The sequence below is a fragment of the Ostrinia furnacalis genome, unplaced genomic scaffold (assembly GCF_004193835.3).
Source record: "Ostrinia furnacalis isolate ACB-3 unplaced genomic scaffold, ASM419383v2 OfSCF0143, whole genome shotgun sequence".
Classification (NCBI taxonomy): domain Eukaryota; kingdom Metazoa; phylum Arthropoda; class Insecta; order Lepidoptera; family Crambidae; genus Ostrinia; species Ostrinia furnacalis.
The window spans coordinates 207,290-227,253 of record NW_021130382.1 but is presented as its reverse complement, the minus strand read 5'-3'; the positions used below and the strand labels follow the sequence as shown (position 1 = coordinate 227,253).

Here is a 19,964-nt window from a genome sequence, read left to right as displayed (position 1 = left end):
GAAATTCAACGACTGTATAACGACGTATTAAATAAGGAAAATCTGAGTGTAAGACACTCGAGTTTGCTTCAATTTTGCTTACACCTCACGTAAAATTTAGCTTATATTTTTATTAAACGTCTGGTGCTGCAGCTTGAATATTCGCACATCTGACTTGAGAGCCTCTGAGAGTTCCCTGTTTATTCCTGGAAATGTGTCTGGATGTTAAATGTACATCACGTTAAATCTCGGTATCTCCAGTTCAAGTCTAGGAATCTGGGCCATTAAATTATAATATTGTGTAACTAACTACTGCGGATCTCAATATTAATAAATAATGCATTTGCAATGCTAAAACCAATTCTGATTATCATATTAGCGATCCCGATTATACGATAGCACTGGGCAAATACGGTGCAATCGGATATTTTGTTAACCGATTGAATTTGTTTACTTAATTAAAATCTGCTAGAGAAAACAAAGCTCTATCACCATTATTATTTCATTGCCCTAATTCCATGTCTATCTTTGGACGGTTGGCAGTTCTCCCCTTCACCCTTACTGGACCCCTTATCGATAAATCCTCTCAACCTTTATCAAATCAAGTGGTACACTTTCTAATAACATCGTTCTGCATAATTACAAGCCAAACGCTTCTAATTCGGTCGTCGTTGTCTTCCTCTTTATCCACTTTCAGATTCACGCTGATTAGTTTTTCTCGTTTTTTCCTCTCTTTTCTCAACAAGAGGAGAGGGTTAACGAAAATTCCGACACAAACTGTTGTCTGTCATATTTTTGTATCGAACGAATCCTTCACCTGTATCACTTGCCGAAATCTATTTATCGGTCTGTTTCAGTTTCGATTTTCAGAACGGTCTCAAGCGAGGCGTCGCTTTGCACGGTTTATTGAGTTATTTCAATCATAAAATCTCCTTTGGCTTGCGGAAATACCAAAACCATCAAAAACAATACTTGTCAAAAAACCAAGTCTCGCACCTCAGTTGTTCTACGGTAAAAAGTTGTGAGATCCATGTAATACCAAGTCCAGGCCAGGAAATCTTTAACGTTTTACATAAATTATTGACTTGGCCATCGCACTAAATAATTTAATTTACACGTGTTTTCATGCGATGGCCAAGTCAATATATTTATGTAAAACGTTAAAGATTTCCTGGCCTGGANATGTATGCTCACTATGATCTCTAGATATTGTGGAGGTGTACATATACTGTTCGGTACACTGTGGTACTGTGTACACATCGGTTTGCCGACGATATTGTGGTCATGGCAGAATCGTTGGAAGATCTTGGCACAATGCTCGAAGACCTTAATCGATTTTCCCAACAGGTAGGCCTGAGGATGAACATGAACAAAACGAAGCTTATGTCGAATGTCCATTTTGCGCCCTACCCAGTTTCAGTTGGGAGCTCAATTCTCGAGATTGTCGACAAGTAGGTAGTCAGATTTCGGGAGCGGGGTGGAAGCTTTTTAAAAAGGATTATACACTCGCGAGCAAAACTATGGAATCACTTACATGAAGTTGTTTCCACGCGATCTTGTGTACTAACGAATTTGTTAGTAACAAAAAAAGTAGCACCATTTTAAAGATTAAACTTTTAACTTTGAATTGATACCAAATTCATTTAAATCACACCAGTATTTAAAAAGATATCCCGGCTGATGTGAAGAAGTAAGAAAAAAGACATGTACCAACTGTTTGATACGTCGTGAGTTGCGGCCTATTTACCCCCTATAAAAGTACGTGTTTTCGGATTTTTGCGTTTACACCTTGATCCATACACATCTCGGCTTCTTTTGACACTTTACCTGGGATTCTACACCTACAGAAGCAGCACAAATCGTTGCACTGTTGNTTTTTAATACTACTACGCTGAATATTGTGTGCGGATTGGGTTGTCGTACAGGGGTACTACATGGTAAAATAAATCTCGGAGGCGAAAGCAGGATAATTATAATAATTTATTATTAACTATGATATTAACACATAATACTTAATACTCTCTTACAAATAATTTATACACCTTCATCATATAAACTTAGGTTGAATGACATAATAAATCTGTTCCTGAAATATTGAAGACATTACAAGCACAACTACAAGTCTGATCCTAAAACTGGACTGGGTAAACGTCTCGGCTACAAGATTAAGGACATGGACTTAGCTTACCATAGATTAGCAGTAAATTACAGCTGAGAACAGATCTTTGTATATTTTGTTCCTTATTTAGCTAGGGTCTAAGTCGCCTGTTCGTTTCCAAACGACGCTACAGAGCATTCGTTAAAAATAGTTGAATTTCTTAGGAGTGTCGCTTGACATACACATCCATTCATTTGTAGTAGGCTTTCGGTTGGTTATTTTTCAATAACGATTATTTTAACGCGCTCACTTAACGGTGGGCAGTCTAATTTTTTTTTAAGTCTACCACTTAAAATGCTTTTATGATTATGATAAAATTAATAAAAATAAGAATATACCAAAACCCAGGATCATTGTAACTTACTCCAAAGCCGTATTTATTACTTTTTTCGCAGTTAGGCCACGATTTTCCCCTAGTCGTCGGCTTTGTATAGCTTTTACCCCGCGTACGGGGAAAATATTTTTCGCGTATAATTACGGGGCTAATTGCAGAAGAGCCAGCGTACCGGAAACTGGTGATAAGCGTTAAACGACCGAGACATTGTAGGTTAGGGCCGAGGCATACAGCGAGCTTGGTTTAGACTACGATAAAGCAGTACAGTACAGACAGCGAGAGTTCACTAGTTCGATTCCAGTTTACCACTGGATTTGTGGTTAAATCACTTTTTAACAATCATAATATTATTATGGTTTATTTATTTTCTGCAAGGTTACCTACTTTAAAGAGGAAAGCTAATAGCGACACACTATGTATCGAAGCGTATTGTGAACTAGTACTGAGCAAATGCAATACTTATTCACTGTTGGCCGCTTCTTTTCCAACGTACTCTAATGTGAGTAGGTAGTTTGAATTCTACAATACATTTATTAATTATTGAAAACATTCTTTAAGCTTTGTTAGAATATTTGTCACTTACATCTTCTAGTTAAAAGTGTTTGAAAAACGCATTCGTAATTGCATTTTGGGATACCTTTGCTACTTAATTTGAATCTTATTTTGTCCTCAGGTAAGTAGGTACAGAACTCCGCACGAGGCAAACTACAGGTGAGTCTAATGTAATAATATTATTATTACTGTAGGCATTAATTACAGCCAGATTTAATTATCGCTTGTAACAGCTTATAAACAACAATCATGTTTGTTAATTATAATTCGGTACAACTACTGTTGCGTAATATTACGTACAAGCTTAGGATTAACAGTTGTGTATAATTTAGAAATCTATACGTACGTTATATGTCTATTGATTAAGCTAAAATGCCTTAAGGCATTAAGCTCGTCTTCGGACCTTTATGTCCAAAAAAGTGTGAAGTAAATAAATACAAAATAATAATACGAAAGCTACAAAAATTTAAAAACTCTTTAAAACTTTTAAAGCTATTTATTGGCTTCGGTTGTTACCGCTTGATTTTCGGTCATCAAGTAGATATTGAACGGGTATTTTTTATGTTTTGCTACTATTTCTGTAATTTCTTTGAATAATTTTAAGACGCTACCATCCTAGGTCCTAGTCAAATCGTCTATACAACACTTCCACAAGTAAGGAAGGAAATGTAAGTACCTTTCTAACTTTATTATTTTTATTTACTAACTACTCCAAAATAGCCTTCTATAGATACATTTTTATCGTGCCTGAGAGCCTACTTACAGGAAATAAATAGTTTTATAAGGGTGAGTTCTTAGGATCCCATACCCTCTTATTACAAAAAGTAAGTCTCAGTTTGAACCCTGGTTTAAATTGTCATTTAGTATGGAAATGTCATTTTAAACTAGAGTTCATAAAATATAGTGTTTAAACCTAGACATGCTGTCGTCTGTACATTTATTACACACTAAAACATGAATCAAAAATCAGAACCACCATGAAACCCATGGAATCTCCATACTTATTCCGTGCCATCCCCAAACCGTTCGGCTAGCGTCATTACACAGTCATTTCTAAAATTTTGGTACACGGAAGCATCAAACACGCGAGATGATTTATAGGGTCAACCCGACCCAGTGTTCGCCATTTTTTGGGACAAGAAAAAATATGTTTAGCATTTATTCGTGGTTCATCTTTTTAGGAGAATGAGTTCGTGGGTCGCACATTTTGTTTGTTTTGGGACGAATGCCTTTTTAAGGGCAAAAACTTGAGCGTACGTTTTGGGAATATTAAATTTAGGTGTTTGTAGAGGAGATTATGTGCACTTACCTTAAATTATATTAGTTTTAAAGTAGGTAATAAATAAATAAACTATCCTATTATAAAATAAATGAAGATATGTTAAAATACCTACATGAATGGTCCACCTATTACTTATAATCTTAAATAATTATCCTTAAATGAGCTCTCTTTTGAAAAAGTCGTTTTCAAGTGTTTTTATTGAGCTCCCGGAAAATTCAAAAGTACCGAAGTGCTTTGCATTGTCGCAAGTACATCAAACTATATTTTTTTTTTATCCACAACGAGGAAGCTCTTAGCCTGAATCTCACCTGATGGTAAGTGATGATCAGGCCGAAGGTCGAAGCGAGCTTCACCCGGAATCCTCAACCACGGAGGAACTGGCTATCTTTCCTCTAACTGCCGGAACACAACAATGCTGTTAACTTTGTTGTTATGGCGACAGACTTAGGTAAGATGGTGGTAGCTAGCCAGGCGGACTTAGAACAAGCCCTACCACCAACCAAACCGAACAGAAAAATCTGCCCCCACTGGGAATCGAACCCGGGACCTCTGTGTCTGAAGCCTATAGCCTATAAGCCTAGTATATTGTCGTTGTAAAAGCGCACCTACATTATAATCACTATAATATTATTAGGATACTACAGATAATAATATAAGCTTAATAAGTTAATTATTGTTGACGGGATTGCTACCATGTACCTGAATTTCTAGTTTCCGATATTTCGGGACAATTGCAAGCGCCATGATCGCGGAGTAATGGAGGAAACTGGCGGGTGAGATGTTATGGGCAGATGTTTAAAACAATAATAATATAGCTTAATAAGTATTTAACATTCACATTAAAGTTACCAACGTTCACTTTGCGTGTTGCTTTCAGTAAATACTATTTCTTTTAATGCCGATAATAATCAAGAACTTGAAAATTTTAATTTAAAAACATCGCGTGAAGTCGTTCCAAGATATTTTTCCCATAAAAATTATACTCGTGCAATAAAAGAGTTGGGTCTCTACGAGATTATTCATACATTTATATTAACACATTTGAAGCCGTAAAAGTTATATAGGCCGTAAAGAATTAGCATCGCTTCTCGTATAATAAATTGTGTGAATTGCCTTAAGAGTCCCACGTTAACATTAAAAGCTGGAAGAAAATATTTTTAAAATATTTTCTGCGTATAATTTAACGCCAAAGACCTTTTCTACTACGCTAAAAACATGCAAAATATATATGACTACATAATTACGACTATGAATCTAAGTGTATGTTAATACTTATAACTTATTTTGGTTTCAGTAAAAAACGTTTTGCTTAGTTTAGTGCTCCCTTGGTAAGTTTTTTTATTTTATTTTATTTTAACAACAATAAACAGTTTACATTATGGTCTTTTAGCTATATGATATTTACTATCCTAAGACAAAACCATGGTTTTAATGTGATGACGTTTGCTTTTCAGGCGTACGTTTATAAATTGTCTAGAGTTCAACATATTTCGGACAAAACTCGTACACAAATTCAGTCGTACTTTTCAGGACTCATGTTTTTTTTATGTACTTATTAAATCATGAATATCTATTGGTCCATAGATAAGCTAAGCTTAGATCGAGCCTAGGTTTTATCTGGTTCTGGTACACTTGCGCGAAAGACACTAGTGCGAAAGATATTAGCGCGAAGACACTAGCGCGAATGGATGTTAGCGCGAAGACACTAGCGCGAATGGATGTTAGCGCGAAAAACACTAGCGCAAAAGACACTAGCAAGTAATACGGTTTTATCTAGTAAGATTGTTTAAAACCGCATGGATCTCAAGTAGGACTCTTAACAAGCGCTTGCTTACATGATCGCGGTCTTAATTGGCTCTATAAAAATTATAATGAGGTATTAAAAATGGAGTGGTTAACTGTATCGTGTTTTATATTAACGCGTAACTGGAGCACGTGTTGAAACTATTGAGTTTCACGTGCGTTTCAAGTTTCATTAACTGTTTACAATGATTACATTATTATACTAAAAATTTAGTAAATTAGGTATTATGTATTTTCTTTATTGAACTAGAACTGTTGAATACTTATTTTCAACTGATGAATCATTTAAATATCTCTTATTATGCCACCTGTCAGCCTAACCTTGACGTTTACTAGAAATGGTACCAGCTACAAACATCACATCATATTACAATAAAGATATGCAGCTATCCTCTGAAATGTATAGTGTGATAGATAAGTTGTTGACAGTAAAAGCTTTGCTTAATTTGGGTCTACGTAGTGAGTCATTTTGTGAATGATTAAATCGGTAAAGTACGTAGGTATCATTGATCAGTTTATTCATTATTACTAGCTTTTGCCCGCGGCTTCACCCGCGTGAAATTTACTTTGTCACAGATCGTCATAAATTATAGCCTATATGTTAATCTGGGTTATAAACATTAATACTGTAAAGTTTCATCAAAATCCGTTCAGTAGTTTTTGCGTGAAAGAGTAACAAACATCCAGACATCCACACAAACTTTCGCATTTATAATATAGTAGGATTAGTAGGATTACCTCTGACCCACGGTAAAACGTAGCCTATGACGTGTTAATACAGGGTGTCAGCTAACTCCATACCAAATATTAAACATCGCTCCAGCTGCAGTCGTTTAGACGTGAAGAAGTAACAAACATACACACTCACAAACTTTCGCCTTTAATAATATTAGTGTGATCATAGATGCACACTGTACTTAGAATACGTTAACACAGTGTAATTAAATTATTACATAACGTGTCACAACAAATTACCATACAAGGCATAGGCATCGGCCCAGTTAAGATAATTTTGTACTGATTACTATCCTGTAACGCTCTCTATCCAAATCCAAAGTTATCCTTTGAACCTTGTTAACTCCCTCTCAGAACTAGTTCACAACAAACTAGTGATGGGACATGGTATCATTTTTGATCGAGCGATTCGAATATTACGAAAACGAGTAGAGGCAATATAGACTTCACTTGTCTAACTCCTCGCTATCAGAAGTAAACTACATAAAGAAAAAGTGGAAGAATGTCATTAAACATGTTAAATTTTGAACAAAAAATTTAAAACTTAAAGGCTGGGTTGCACCATCTTACTTTAATTTTAACAAACATCAAAAGTCTGTCAAACTCCATACAAAATGCACCAGTGTGCTTACCATGAGTTTACGTTAGCTGTGCTCGCTAGCGCCTGCGTAAAAAAATGACATTAAATGTATGACATATTGTGCAGCGCCCTTAGCGGCTACTTTCAAGTAATAAAATCTTCATAGTTTTTTTTGACGTACCTACTCACTAGCGAGCTCACCTAAAGTAGACTCATGGTAAGCACACAGCTGTCGTAATAGTTACCTACTGTTAAAACTGCGAAGTTAGGTGGTGCAACTCAGCCATAGACTTATACCAAATGACAGAAAGTAATTGTGTAGATCTGTGGAACATTTTGTAACGCTGAATGAATGTACGAGTATGTACGTAATTTTGAAGCTTTTTTTAATTATTAATTGAAGATGCTTGTTAGGCTTACTGAATTTTTAATTCGAAATTATTGTATACAGGGTGTTTGGTAAATGGTATTTAAATTTTCATACAAAATAAATTTTATAAAATCCGATTTGTATCAAAATTAAAATAATTAAAATGAAGATATCAATTTTCTGACTTCACCATACCATTTATATGCCCATGTTAACATGGGCTAGTGTCGGCTCATATACCCATTTACCAAACACCCTGTATTTTACACAAACGAACTCCAAAAAATATTTGCGATTATTCATTACATAGTGAACGAATGTCAATATTTCCAAAAGTAAACTTGAGTCGCATCCCTACTTCAAAGATGTTAATAACGAAAATAACGATATTAACGAATGGGCCGGATCAAACAAGGCCCGGTTCCGTTAACCGGGCAAGTTTTAACGAGAGACCAGGGTGTATCCGGTTCTCCGTTGTCTGATGATGCCTTAATGACTTGCTCGAATAATTACAAACTACAAAACGGTTTTCTTTTAGACGCTTAACCCTTTGAAAGTATTTACAAAGTTGATTGGTTTGTTTATCGATGCGGGGTGATAAGGATGTGAGTGTATCGATGTCTCGATTCAAATTGACAAAATAAATTATTTAATTTCTCCTAAGATATAAAAAATAATGAAAAAATCAAACTTTGAATTGAACCACTCTATTATGCTATAGTAAAAATGTTTATAAAAGAAGTCGGTCAATAAAGACGGCCCATTTAAAGACAGCAGCAGTTTTTCTTTTTTCGTATGAGAAAATTACACTTTTATGAGTTTTTTTTTTTAACATTTTATGAGTGGTTAATTCCTTTTTAGGGTTCCGTAGCCAAATGGCAAAAAACGGAACCCTTATAGATTCGTCATGTCTGTCTGTCTGTCCGTCCGTCCGTCCGTCTGTCCGTCCGTATGTCACAGCCATTTTTTTCCGAAACTATAAGAGCTATACTGTTGAAACTTGGTAAGTAGATGTATTCTGTGAACCGCATTAAGATTTTGATGCAAAAAAAAAAAAANACAGGCGGTCGAAAATGGCCTGTATTGCTTCGAGAAAAGGATGGTACGGCCGTGCCGCTTTTTTGCTCGACTTGGTGGGGGCACTGCCGTGCCCCCAGATACGAGCATGTTTTCCTTCAAAGATAACTGTTGTAGGGTATTAAACTTTTAAAAATCCTGCTGATATACGATACGAGAGCGACTACGCTACTCAACGCGACGAGACCGTGACCTTAGGCGCGCGAGATTGGTTGCTAGGCAACGGCCGTCGGAGCGAACAAGTAAAAGGAGCCGCGCGAGCGCAGGGCGATGGCCGACGAGCTACGGCTAGCGGCAGACAGACGTCAGACGCTGAACCCCTTCAGCCGGCGAGTAACCTCATGGCTACAGCCGCCCAGTTCTGTGAACTTGCGTCGTTGCGTACGGTCGTTGTTGCGCTAAATCTTCTTTCATTCATGTATTTTAATATATCGTTATTTGTTTTAATTAATCTTTAAGTATTTTAGTAATTGATTTCACAGTTTTACTTCGAAGGCAATCCAAATGTAGAGCCAGCTTAAACATTAAACCTCCCATTTAAAAAAACGGAATAACACAGTTACGTAAAGGCTTTTTTATTATGACAACAAATAAATTAAACGTAACTACATATTTCCACAGGACTTCTGCATACTACGACGAATAAAGCTTTTATCGAGAAACCCTATTCAAATAACTACACAGTCACATCAACACTGTCTAGGGATATTTTGTATAAAGTTCTTAAGTTTAAAAATATTGGCCCGTGTTAAATTCTTTTGAAGAAAGCTTATTTTGTAAACCTTTTTGAACGATTCTAAAGACTTTGAGAAAATAAATTATAAACAAAGATTCACGTGGCATAATGGTAGCGAAGGTCGAAGGTTTCATTTACCTACAGTAGTTTTTGGCTATTTTGTGTCTTTAAGTTTTATAACAAGTTATCGGTTAATTTCGAATTAATAATTATTGTGTGCATCATGCAGCGGCGCTATTTAACAAGAGAGGAAATGTTTAGGGCTGTAGGCATATGCTCCAATATGGGGCTACTCAACGGAGTGCTGAGGAGATTGAAACAAGACAAAAGTAATATCAAGGTTATGGTCACGTTATCGTGCTACTGGTTAAGAGGCTGAAAAACACGTGGGGGAAGCGCATGACCGCTCAATAACAAGACTGATTTTTACAAGTTGCCGCGAGAAGACGACCAAATGTTACGGCCGTGCAGTTGGTTCAGAGACTCCAGTCGGAGCACCAGTGCTTGTGAGTCAGACAAAAGTATAAAGAGAAGTCAGCATGAAGCTAACTTTCATGCTCGCAGACCGCTTCGTACTCCAGCACTACGCCGAGGAAATCGTTGACGATAACTAGAGTGGGCTTGTGAACATTTTCTCTGGGAAGATAAGTAGTGGTTTATAGTACCTAGTCAGATTTCGGGAGCGGGGTGGAAGCTTTTTAAAAAGGATTATATTTAATTAAACTAAGTGATCACGTCCTCGCCGAGTTGGAGGCGATTTAATAATGATTTAATATTGTGGCCGATCGCAGTCGTCCAGTACGGTGTTTACAATTCAGTTCTGCTGACACATCTCTTATGTGAATAACAATTCTACGAATGCTTACACTGTAGAGTGGAAAGTGATGACTTATCTTGTTTAGTCTAGAGCAGAGGGAGCTGACGGATGCATAACTCCTCCCTCCCTAAGTGAGAAATTATCGGAAGTTTCATTTTTATGAGTATTCTGATAATTTCGTTTACATAAAATTTTTACATGTTTGCGGAAGGCAATTAACACAATTAACATAAAAAGAATCAAAACTAATACAAATGTAAAGTATGTAAAATAAGAAGTGTCTGTTTCATTTTCACTAGCACTGATTGCTGCNATGTTCCTGGTCAGGCTATACATAAACAATCCACTTACATACAAATTATGTTTATGCTAAAAATTAAAATCTATACACAAAAAGTAAAATCTAAGAATTAAAAATAATCATTTATTATGGTTACATTGTGCTACTTAATATTGCTTAATTAGCGTTTTCTATTACATACGGCATATTGAGTGCGTGTGCACCGGATAGCGTTGCTTTCACAGGTAGCTCGGGTAGATGAATCATCGGTACGTGTTCTACGGCGTCTGACGAAATGTATGGTGGATCTGCAGGCCATGAATTTCCAGGTCACAGGGCTCATCGATGGTGATGATGTACGTGCCGAAGACTGACTGCTTACTGACTTCGCTGTCGCAGTGTTTGGTCAGCGTGCCTTTCAATCTGCTGTACAGAATCCAGTTGTTCGCGTTGAGCTGCTGGAGTTGAAATTTCAGTTAATAGTTTGGACAAACAGGTCTCAATTTTTAGAGCGTACTGGCTAACGGGTTCAGTCGGGTTTTGTTTGCAATCTTGTAGGTCATTGAGGAGGTGAGCGTAGTGTTTCCTCTCACTGAACTGGGTTTTGAGGAAATCTTTTAGTTGATGCCAGTTGGCGAACTCTTTGATAGAGCAGGCCGTTTCGGCCTTGCCCTGCAGCTGGCATAGAATATATTTAAATAGTATGTCCCTTTGGGATTCCGATGCTAGCTCGTACGCGTTATTGCAGTTGACTAGGAACGAATTTAGTTGCTCGCGGCAACCGTCGTAGGGTTTAATGAATTTGAGTAAGGTGGATAATTCGATTTCTGATTTGACTACTACTGCTGTTTTTCTCTTACTCTGGGATCTAGTGGAAGGTCCAGGAGGGGGTAAATGCTGGTCCTGGCCTTCTTCATCTACGTCTGTTAGAACCACTTCGGGTCTCTCAAATTTTGGACCATTGGATCTCTCTGCCATTTTGGTACAATCTGAATTAATTCAACAACAAAAATAGAACAACAATTGGATTTAGAATAACACACAAAAAGATTAAGAATTACAATAGCTAAAATCGGACGAGCAATGACCAAGTTACTCACTGGAATGCGGATAGCGCGATAAGGACGATCATTCTCGGAACTGGAAGCTGGAAGTCGCGCTGCTCTCGGCGAAATGTATGCTTGTTGATAAGCCTCGCTCCGTTGCGTCACTGGATGCTCGCTTGCCGGTCGCAGCACGAAATTGTGCGCAACAGTGGGCAAACGGCTGTNTTCACTAGCACTGATTGCTGCACTGTGTTTCAGGGCGTACGACATGTATTTGATTTCATCCAAATTGATTCCATGCATATTGAGTGCGCGTGCACCGGATAGCGTTGCGTTTACAGGTAGCTCGGGTAGGTGAATCACCGGTACGTGTTCTACGGCGTCTGATGAAATGTAGAGTCGATGGTGGATCTGCAGGCCATGGATTTCCAGGTCACAGGGCTCATCGATGGTGATGATGTACGTGCCGAAGACTGACTGCTTACTGACTTCGCTGTCGCAGTGTTTGGTCAGCGTGCCTTTCAGTCTGCTGTACAGAATCCAGTTGTTCGCGTTGAGCTGCTGGAGTTTTACTTCTTCCAGCTGGATCTGGTGCTGCTTGCAGGAGGTAAGGTCCTTACTGAACCTCATCAGCTGTTCCACGCAGGTAGGCTCGTTATGTAGAGCCTGGTTGTCCGTAGAGCACAGGAAGCGATCGCCGGCGGCAAGCGGGCGACACGGTGTTACGATCGGTAAGTATTTCAAACCCTTCGCCAAAAGGTAAGGAAATTTGGGGAAAATGGAAAGCGTAACGTTTTGGGATTCTTGGAATATAGGAAGTGAGTATATCTTATAATAATTGTAAGTATAATTATCTATCAATGGTANGCTGACGGATGCATAACTACCTACTGTTTGCCAACGTACGTAGATTACGGTTTTGGCGAGTTTTTGGTCGTGAGAACCGTCTACAACATCCTCAGGAAGTCCATTCATACCAAGGCGACAAATTATGGTTTGGGAGGGAATTCGTATTGGTGGAAGAACCTCGTTTGGGTCAGAAACACCTTGACGGCTGAAAAATACCGTAACGAGGTGCTAGTACGAATAATCTGCCTCCACCGATAACAAAAGGCCAAGAATTCACGTTCATGGACGATAACGCCCGTCCGCATACAACGAGAGTGATGACTTTGGTTGCAGGAACACGACGTAGGTATCGGTCTTAGGCTGGCCAGCTCAATCGTCTGATCTAAACCCCATAGAACACGCGTGGGACATGCTCCAAAGAATGGCTTTGGGGAATTTCCTTACAAACTTAGCGACGGAAGAACAACTTTTTTTTGCATCTTAGCCGGATCTGGGATCATATACCGCAGCAAGACTTGGATAACTTAATCCAAAGCATGTAAAACCATTGCAGGACCGTCATTAACGTCATGGGTGGTTTTACTGACTACTGATTTTTCACATAACTGTTAAAACAGATTATTTTTCCTTATTTTTCACCTTTTCTTGTGTAAATTTTACCATTTTTTCACGGTTTTTTTCTTGTGATGTGGCTATCGTTGATGTGTACATTGATAAATTGGTCATTACTTGTTTTATATCATGTAGTTCAGGTTAATTTATTAATTATTCACACTTTTCAAAAACACTCTTAGCGCTCGAATACGTTATCAAAACACACAGTAACCAATCAAGCGTTAAATTAAAGCACCTCGCTTCCGCGTATTCCAATATTTTCATCGGTTAAAACACGCTGTGCAACCTGCGTGTTGTGTGGACACCAAAAAATTAATTCCAGGCGTTGATTGGACGTGGAAGCTACATTGGCCACCCTCGCCACAAGAAATACAGTTCACGTAACCGGCTCAATTTTATTTTTCGAAACAAAACTGCGGGGCAGTAACGAGACCGATTAAGGGCTCGTTTTGATGTTCGCTTTTTCGCTCTCCAATAGTGAATCTAATCCGACGGTGTGTTTTGTTACGGTGGCGCTTTGCGTATACAATTTTCATTGGAATAAACTTTACCAGGTTCAACGGTTATTTGTAGCTGAAAAAGGTTATTCAAAGCTTAGTTCGGAATGGAGAGGGATTTGGAAATGTCGCTATAGCAACTTCTGATCAATAGTAGCTGACCAACGACAGTATCGAACTATACACAGCTCCTGGAATAACTAATTGGCATCCCGTTGAATGAAAACGACGTGTTCCATTGCTATTCATATTATTTTATCAGGCTAGCTGTAGACTACGAAATTAATGGCTGTCACTGAGTACTTACTATTCATTCTAGCATAATATTTTAATGCACCGTTTGGGTAGATAATTATATTAATAGTTTTAGTCCCATGGCAGGACACAGGCACACTCAATCTGGGCTAGTAGACCATAGTGCGGATTGGTAAAGGAGTAGGTGTATGACTGGTAGATGGCCAACCTATGATTTTATCTCTAACTGGATTCCTTTTCTCCCCATCTCTCTTTTTCTCTGATTCTTTTCTTTGCTTTCCCAAACTGCAAGGAAATGTTAGTGATAAAGATTTAATTTGGTCAGATTTTTTGACCCATCCATATGTAGACGTCCGTGATGTTAACTCCTCAACTTTGATAAATAATCTGAGCATGCTATTGCACAAATAGTTAAGCGTAAGTAAGTTTTAGTAAAATTTGAATTTAAAAAACATAAAAGTCCATATTTACAAACATCTCATCTCTTCTTAAAAAATGTAAATACTCCTATCCTATAACTTTCATATCAAACAGTGTAGGAATTATTGGATTTAAAAATTTCCATGCAGCAAACATGCTTTCAAAGACTCGGATGTGCATGAAGTATTGCCTGTGTAATGAAACACGGGAAAAAGGAAGAGCTAATCCATTAACGCGGACGAACACCTACACTGAGCTTTTATACAGAAACGGAACTTGGCGCAAAGCGTTAAGCAAAGCGTATGTACCTACTCATAAAGTGGACCAAATTTTAGTAATGCCCAATGCAAACTAAAAACAAATACGCTATAAAATACGTACGAGTACGGGTGAAGCATATGATTATTATATTTTCAGGTGGATTTTTACGTTTGCATGTAATGGAAATTCCGGTGCAGAGCGGATTAGAGAGCGCGCCGGAATGCCTTAAACAAACTAACGCAAAACGTTTGCTGAAAGTCTTTTCACAACCCGCTCTGAGCTTCGCCTGTGTGTGACTGTGAACGTGGTCAAAGGGATTTTATTCGTTCGATCGCGAATGATCAAAGATAAAAAGGATAGCGACCAAATCTCCTTTGTTTGGCACTAAAATGCACTACACTACACATATTGAACATTTTCGCACAAAGACTATACCTACGATTCAGTTGATTGCAAAACAATGCAAGAAATTTCGTTTCCTGCAAAGAAAATAATAGAATGGAAATGCATGGAATCCGCGTACAGTCATCAAATCATTTCGAAAATGATAAGTAGTTAGTTTCAACGCCGCTCCCCAAAGATTTTATGACTTGCACGGAACGTAGACGTCTCTCGTAACGACCACTGCCAAAAGCAGTCGTCTTAATGTGCAGTCCGAGCAAAGAATAATCTATTTTATTGCACGATTCGATATTTAAACAGTCTCAAAGCTATCTCTCCGCCACTTTATGTGCCGGGAATCAAGTCCAGGAGCATTAAATACAGATGTACTGAAAGAATTAAAAATCTCGGAGCGACACAATTCTTTCAACTTTATCCTTGCTAGAAAATTCTAATGAAAGTCGCTCGGAGAAGACAATGTCTGTAGTAGGAGTCAACAGTAAAACAGCGGATGGCTCTAAAAATAAATAGCGATGAAAGGATTACATTTATTAAAACGAATAGAAGATGCTCTGTACCTACTTGATGCGATAATAGAGTCATCGATTACACAGTATCCAATCTTGGAACTCATATTCTATAAAAATAGGCGTGAATCTGTAATGCAATGCCAATTTTAACAACCAAGCGCTCGTTATTATTGAATGGAGCTTTGAAATTCAGTCAAGGAAAGTATTGATCGTTTACATAAGGCGTTATCGCTCCATATTGAATAGATTTCTTCGCACCTAATTTGTTGGAGCCGCTTTTGTAGTGAAAATGATAACTGCTTATTCAATAATATTTTGATATTATATTCTACCTACCATTATTTAATTTGGTCTGGTTTCTAACACTAACTCCCTAAATAGGCTTAAATAGCTAAGCCTAAATAAGACGATCAAATATATCCGTCAGATCTGTTTTATTGTTTCAAATGAAAACCAAATAATGAAGATTTTAGATAGCCTTTATTTTAGAGAAACAACATTTTTTAATATTTATGATTCATTGTACCTGCCTGTTTCCCCTCTACATTTTTTAATTCAAATATTTTTTTTAGGTACAGCAATGCTACAAAATTATAGGCGTGAGATAAAATCACAAAATATGGACTAATAAATATGAACATGATTTATATTTCAACGATTAAATTTAATTATTTCATAGAATGGGTTTTATCACGAACACAAAGGTCGAACACAAATGCGCAATTTAACCTGCCAATACTGCCGGTTTCCTATTCATAGGCGTACAGTACAGATTCCCGTAATGTAAAGGGATTCAGCGTATTATGCTGTCGGTGTCGGAGAGCAATTTAATAGCCACTTACCTACTGGTCAATCGGCGATCTGAACCCATTGAGAGATAATCCCGTTATTTCAACTAAGTAATTAACTAGCCCGTATTGAACACTACTACGCTCTGCAACATATCAGCGCCAATCGGATTAATAATTAACCAAATTCCGCTGTTCGATTTGAATAATTACGTTCATTGCATTGTGTGACGTTGTTGCACTGCGACTTCATGACTCGTTGAGCATTCTACGAATTATACGGTTACGAACTATTCTCATTTACCTACAGTAATTGGTATTAAGGTTGAACTTGAAATGGAGGTTAGTAAGATGTAAAGGGGATGTGCGCGATTTAAATTTGCGGAAAACATTTTTCTTTCTAAAGATATTAGGTTTGTTTGTGTAAAATAGGTATAGGTATGTGAAAAATCATCAAGCCCTTCCAGTTTCAAATATTAATCTCATTGAACCAAAACTATCTATAAAATTGTTTGTTATTATAATGTTTCTAAGGAACGAAAAAGGTGAAGGTTTAGTGAAAGGTACATTTTAACCTTTTGCTTAACTAACCTATCAAACACAAGACCTAATTGCCCGTGACATTCATTGCAGTTATATCGTCTTGCTGGGTGTGCTTTCTAGTCAACCTAATTGTTGAATTGTTTTGCCGAGCCTAAAAATTAAACTACATACATAGTCATTTTCAAAATTCGTTGAACTTCAATTACACATGGTCAAACAAAGGTTTGGCCAGTTGCTGACGTCAAACAAATTTTGAAAAAAATAAATAATCAAACGTTTAAGAATACAGCAAGGCCACATAATAATACCAAAGGCTATCAAAAAGTAGCGATTTGACACGAATTTTTAAAATATCATTTTTAGAATTTATTTAATGGTTCTGTAAACTTATTATAATAATCAACCTTCTGGGTGTAAAGAAAAAAGCGTCAAATGATCGTAGTTGCAAAAAATAGTAGGATCTAACTTTTTTTTTATTTGTGAAGACCCTCTTGGGAACCGCAGTAGAAGGCTTTTGTTCTCTGGTAAGAGTTAGTCAGAGTTACAAGCTTTTGCCGACTGTGTAAGTTAAGTTGAAAACAAACTTTTATTATCCAGAAGTTTTGATAAAAAATTTAAAAAATAGCAAACAGACAGAATAACTTTCAGGACATCGGCAACATTTGAGTTTGGTTTGGAGATACCGCTGCTTATTTGTGCAATAAAACGGTGTTGGTCTACCAACTTTTATTAAGTTCATAAAAACTGCGACACCGCACTAAAGTGGATGTACATTGTGTTAGATTTTCTCAATTGAAATCGTCTAGACTGCCAAAAATTTTGTAGCGACAAACTTTACACGAGAACTTATATGCAGTCTTGATGAGTCCATGGGAGCATTGACATAAGATAATGTCAAAGGTAAGGACGTACGTAGGTACTTGTTATTATGAAAATAACTTACAAAGCGAGTCTGGCACAATGCGGGCAGCTTTTCCAGTTCAACTCGAAGTGAGGGTATTATTATCTAAATGAGATGGAAAATATAGTTGAAGATCAGTAAAACTTTTGTACATTGCCAATTTAATGAAATGATTTCGATAAATAAAGCTTTCCCAGCTCCGGCCATTCTCAAACTTAATTAAACTTTACCTGTTTCATTGAAATTGCATGAAAGGCAGTATTAAAGTTACATCTCAGATTCCAATTGTACTCGTAGCTTAGTATTTTGTTAATTAACAATTAATATAGGTATGTATAAAAATACTTAATACTTAATTATCTTGCACGTTTGCTAATTTATAATACACGCTTACTTGTATTTTTATATTTAATGAAATTTAGGGTGTGGTGTAGATTGAATAAATTTTCGTTTCGACAATATTGTACAACGTGGCAAGTGACCTCGCCCAAAAACAGTTTCGAATCGGAGGTACACAACACAGGGCACGCATGTATCTTTAATGTTTCAGAGGCAGGCTGCTGAGTTTTCTACATTTTGGGCTTATTTATATAAGCAAAAGATAATCAAGCTAGAATGCCCATATAAATCTAAAAACCTTGAATACACTTCGATAGTGTCGGTAAGTGTTGTTTGATTGACGTGAACTATCAAGATACTGCTACGTAATTACAAGCACAATGCTAATAAACCCTGGTTCTTTCCAAGAACTGCAATCAAATCGAATTTTTAATGACTATTTAACCACAGTAATCAAATAAAACTTCGTGAAAGATAGCAGTTTTTTCACACGTGCTAGAACTTTGCGGCAAATTATTGTTTATCACGACGTTCTGTTTTTCAATATTCAATCCAAAAACCTTCAAATAATGGCAAAAAAACTGAAATGAATACCTGAAATACATTAAAAACTTTATCTGAGTAACGAAAATTATTTTAGCCAACATCCACTCAAATAACACAAAAAGGTATGCAAACAAAAATATCTTTCATCTTTTATACTGAAATGGAATGAAATATGAAAATAAATACGTCGCTTTGCTGAAACTGTTTCAGTTTCTGCAAAGCGGCTTATGTTTGAAATATTTTAAAGCAGTCAGAGATCGAAAGCCAACACGTTGATATTATTGTGTTATTATTATCCATTTAATATTTTAGTTTTGTACAAATATTTTACAATGGTGATTTTGTAATTTTTTTAAAAATGTTTCTAAAAATCGGAATGAAAAACTTGACGCATTTTACCAGTAACGAATCATTCGTATGCTAAATGTACCTACTTTAGTCGTTAGAATTTTAATTTAACTAATTAATAGACCAGTTTCCGCATGAAGGTCGTAATAGTCACAATAATCCATCAATTCGTCACAGTATTTTGAATACTATCGATAAAATAATATTATAATAATATTTCAACAGCAACCTGTAATTACTAACAGATTTATCTGATGAATGGGCGCGTGTTTATTTAAATACTTACCGCGAATTATGCTACGAATTTTAGTGTGTGGCATAAATTATGGACGCCTGCGGAATAATAATTCAGCTGGAAGATAAAAAACTAACGCCCGCCAATCGTAAATCTAATGCATTCCGCTTTACTGCCGAGATTTACGATCGTCTCAGCTTATCGGAGAACTGTAAACTTGGGTCGCCAGGGAGACGTTGGAGCGTGCTAGTTACTCACGCGACATGGTTGGCTTGCGGTAAGAATGCGGCGGCCAGCGCGAGTAGCAGCGGCGCGCTGCGGGGGCGGGCGCCGCTCATGGCGCGGGCGACGGGCGCATGGGAGACGCGTCTTCGCCGGCCAGTTCGCGCGTTCGCCGCCGACGTCGCGCGGCGGACTGCCCGATGCGTGTGCTGCTTGCTGCCTGCCGCACGCTGTGCTCGCTCGGCGGGTTCTCCCGTCGCGCCCGCCGCGCGCACCGCGCTATCGATCCACCAAGCGTGACCCGGGACGGCACCGCCTGTCGCTCTAGCTATCGACCGTTGTGCCGCCGCACCATGCGACGCGTACACCTCCTAATTACTACACTACCGGACCCGTTTGCATTAAAACTTCAAACCTGCGCGCGACACCGCGGAAAATAAATCCCAATTTTCCAAGTTAACTTTCAACTTTTAATACCGGCACAA

At 37.6% G+C, this 19,964-nt stretch overlaps 1 protein-coding gene across 2 annotated transcripts in view; it reads right to left on the bottom strand.

Moving 5' to 3' along the window:
• The window catches only part of rdl1 (GABA-gated chlorine channel alpha subunit), a 39,951-nt gene extending 20,302 nt beyond the window's left edge, over nt 1-19,649 (bottom strand). Inside the window, exon 1 of one of the 2 annotated variants that reach the window (XM_028304419.1) lies at nt 19,516-19,649. In XM_028304419.1, coding sequence (XP_028160220.1) covers nt 19,516-19,595 — 80 coding nt within the window. In that variant the 5' untranslated portion in view covers nt 19,596-19,649. The remainder of the gene's footprint in view (nt 1-19,515) is intronic. The other variant, XM_028304428.1, reaches the window with a different exon arrangement.
• Nucleotides 19,650-19,964: the final 315 nt, after the last annotated feature.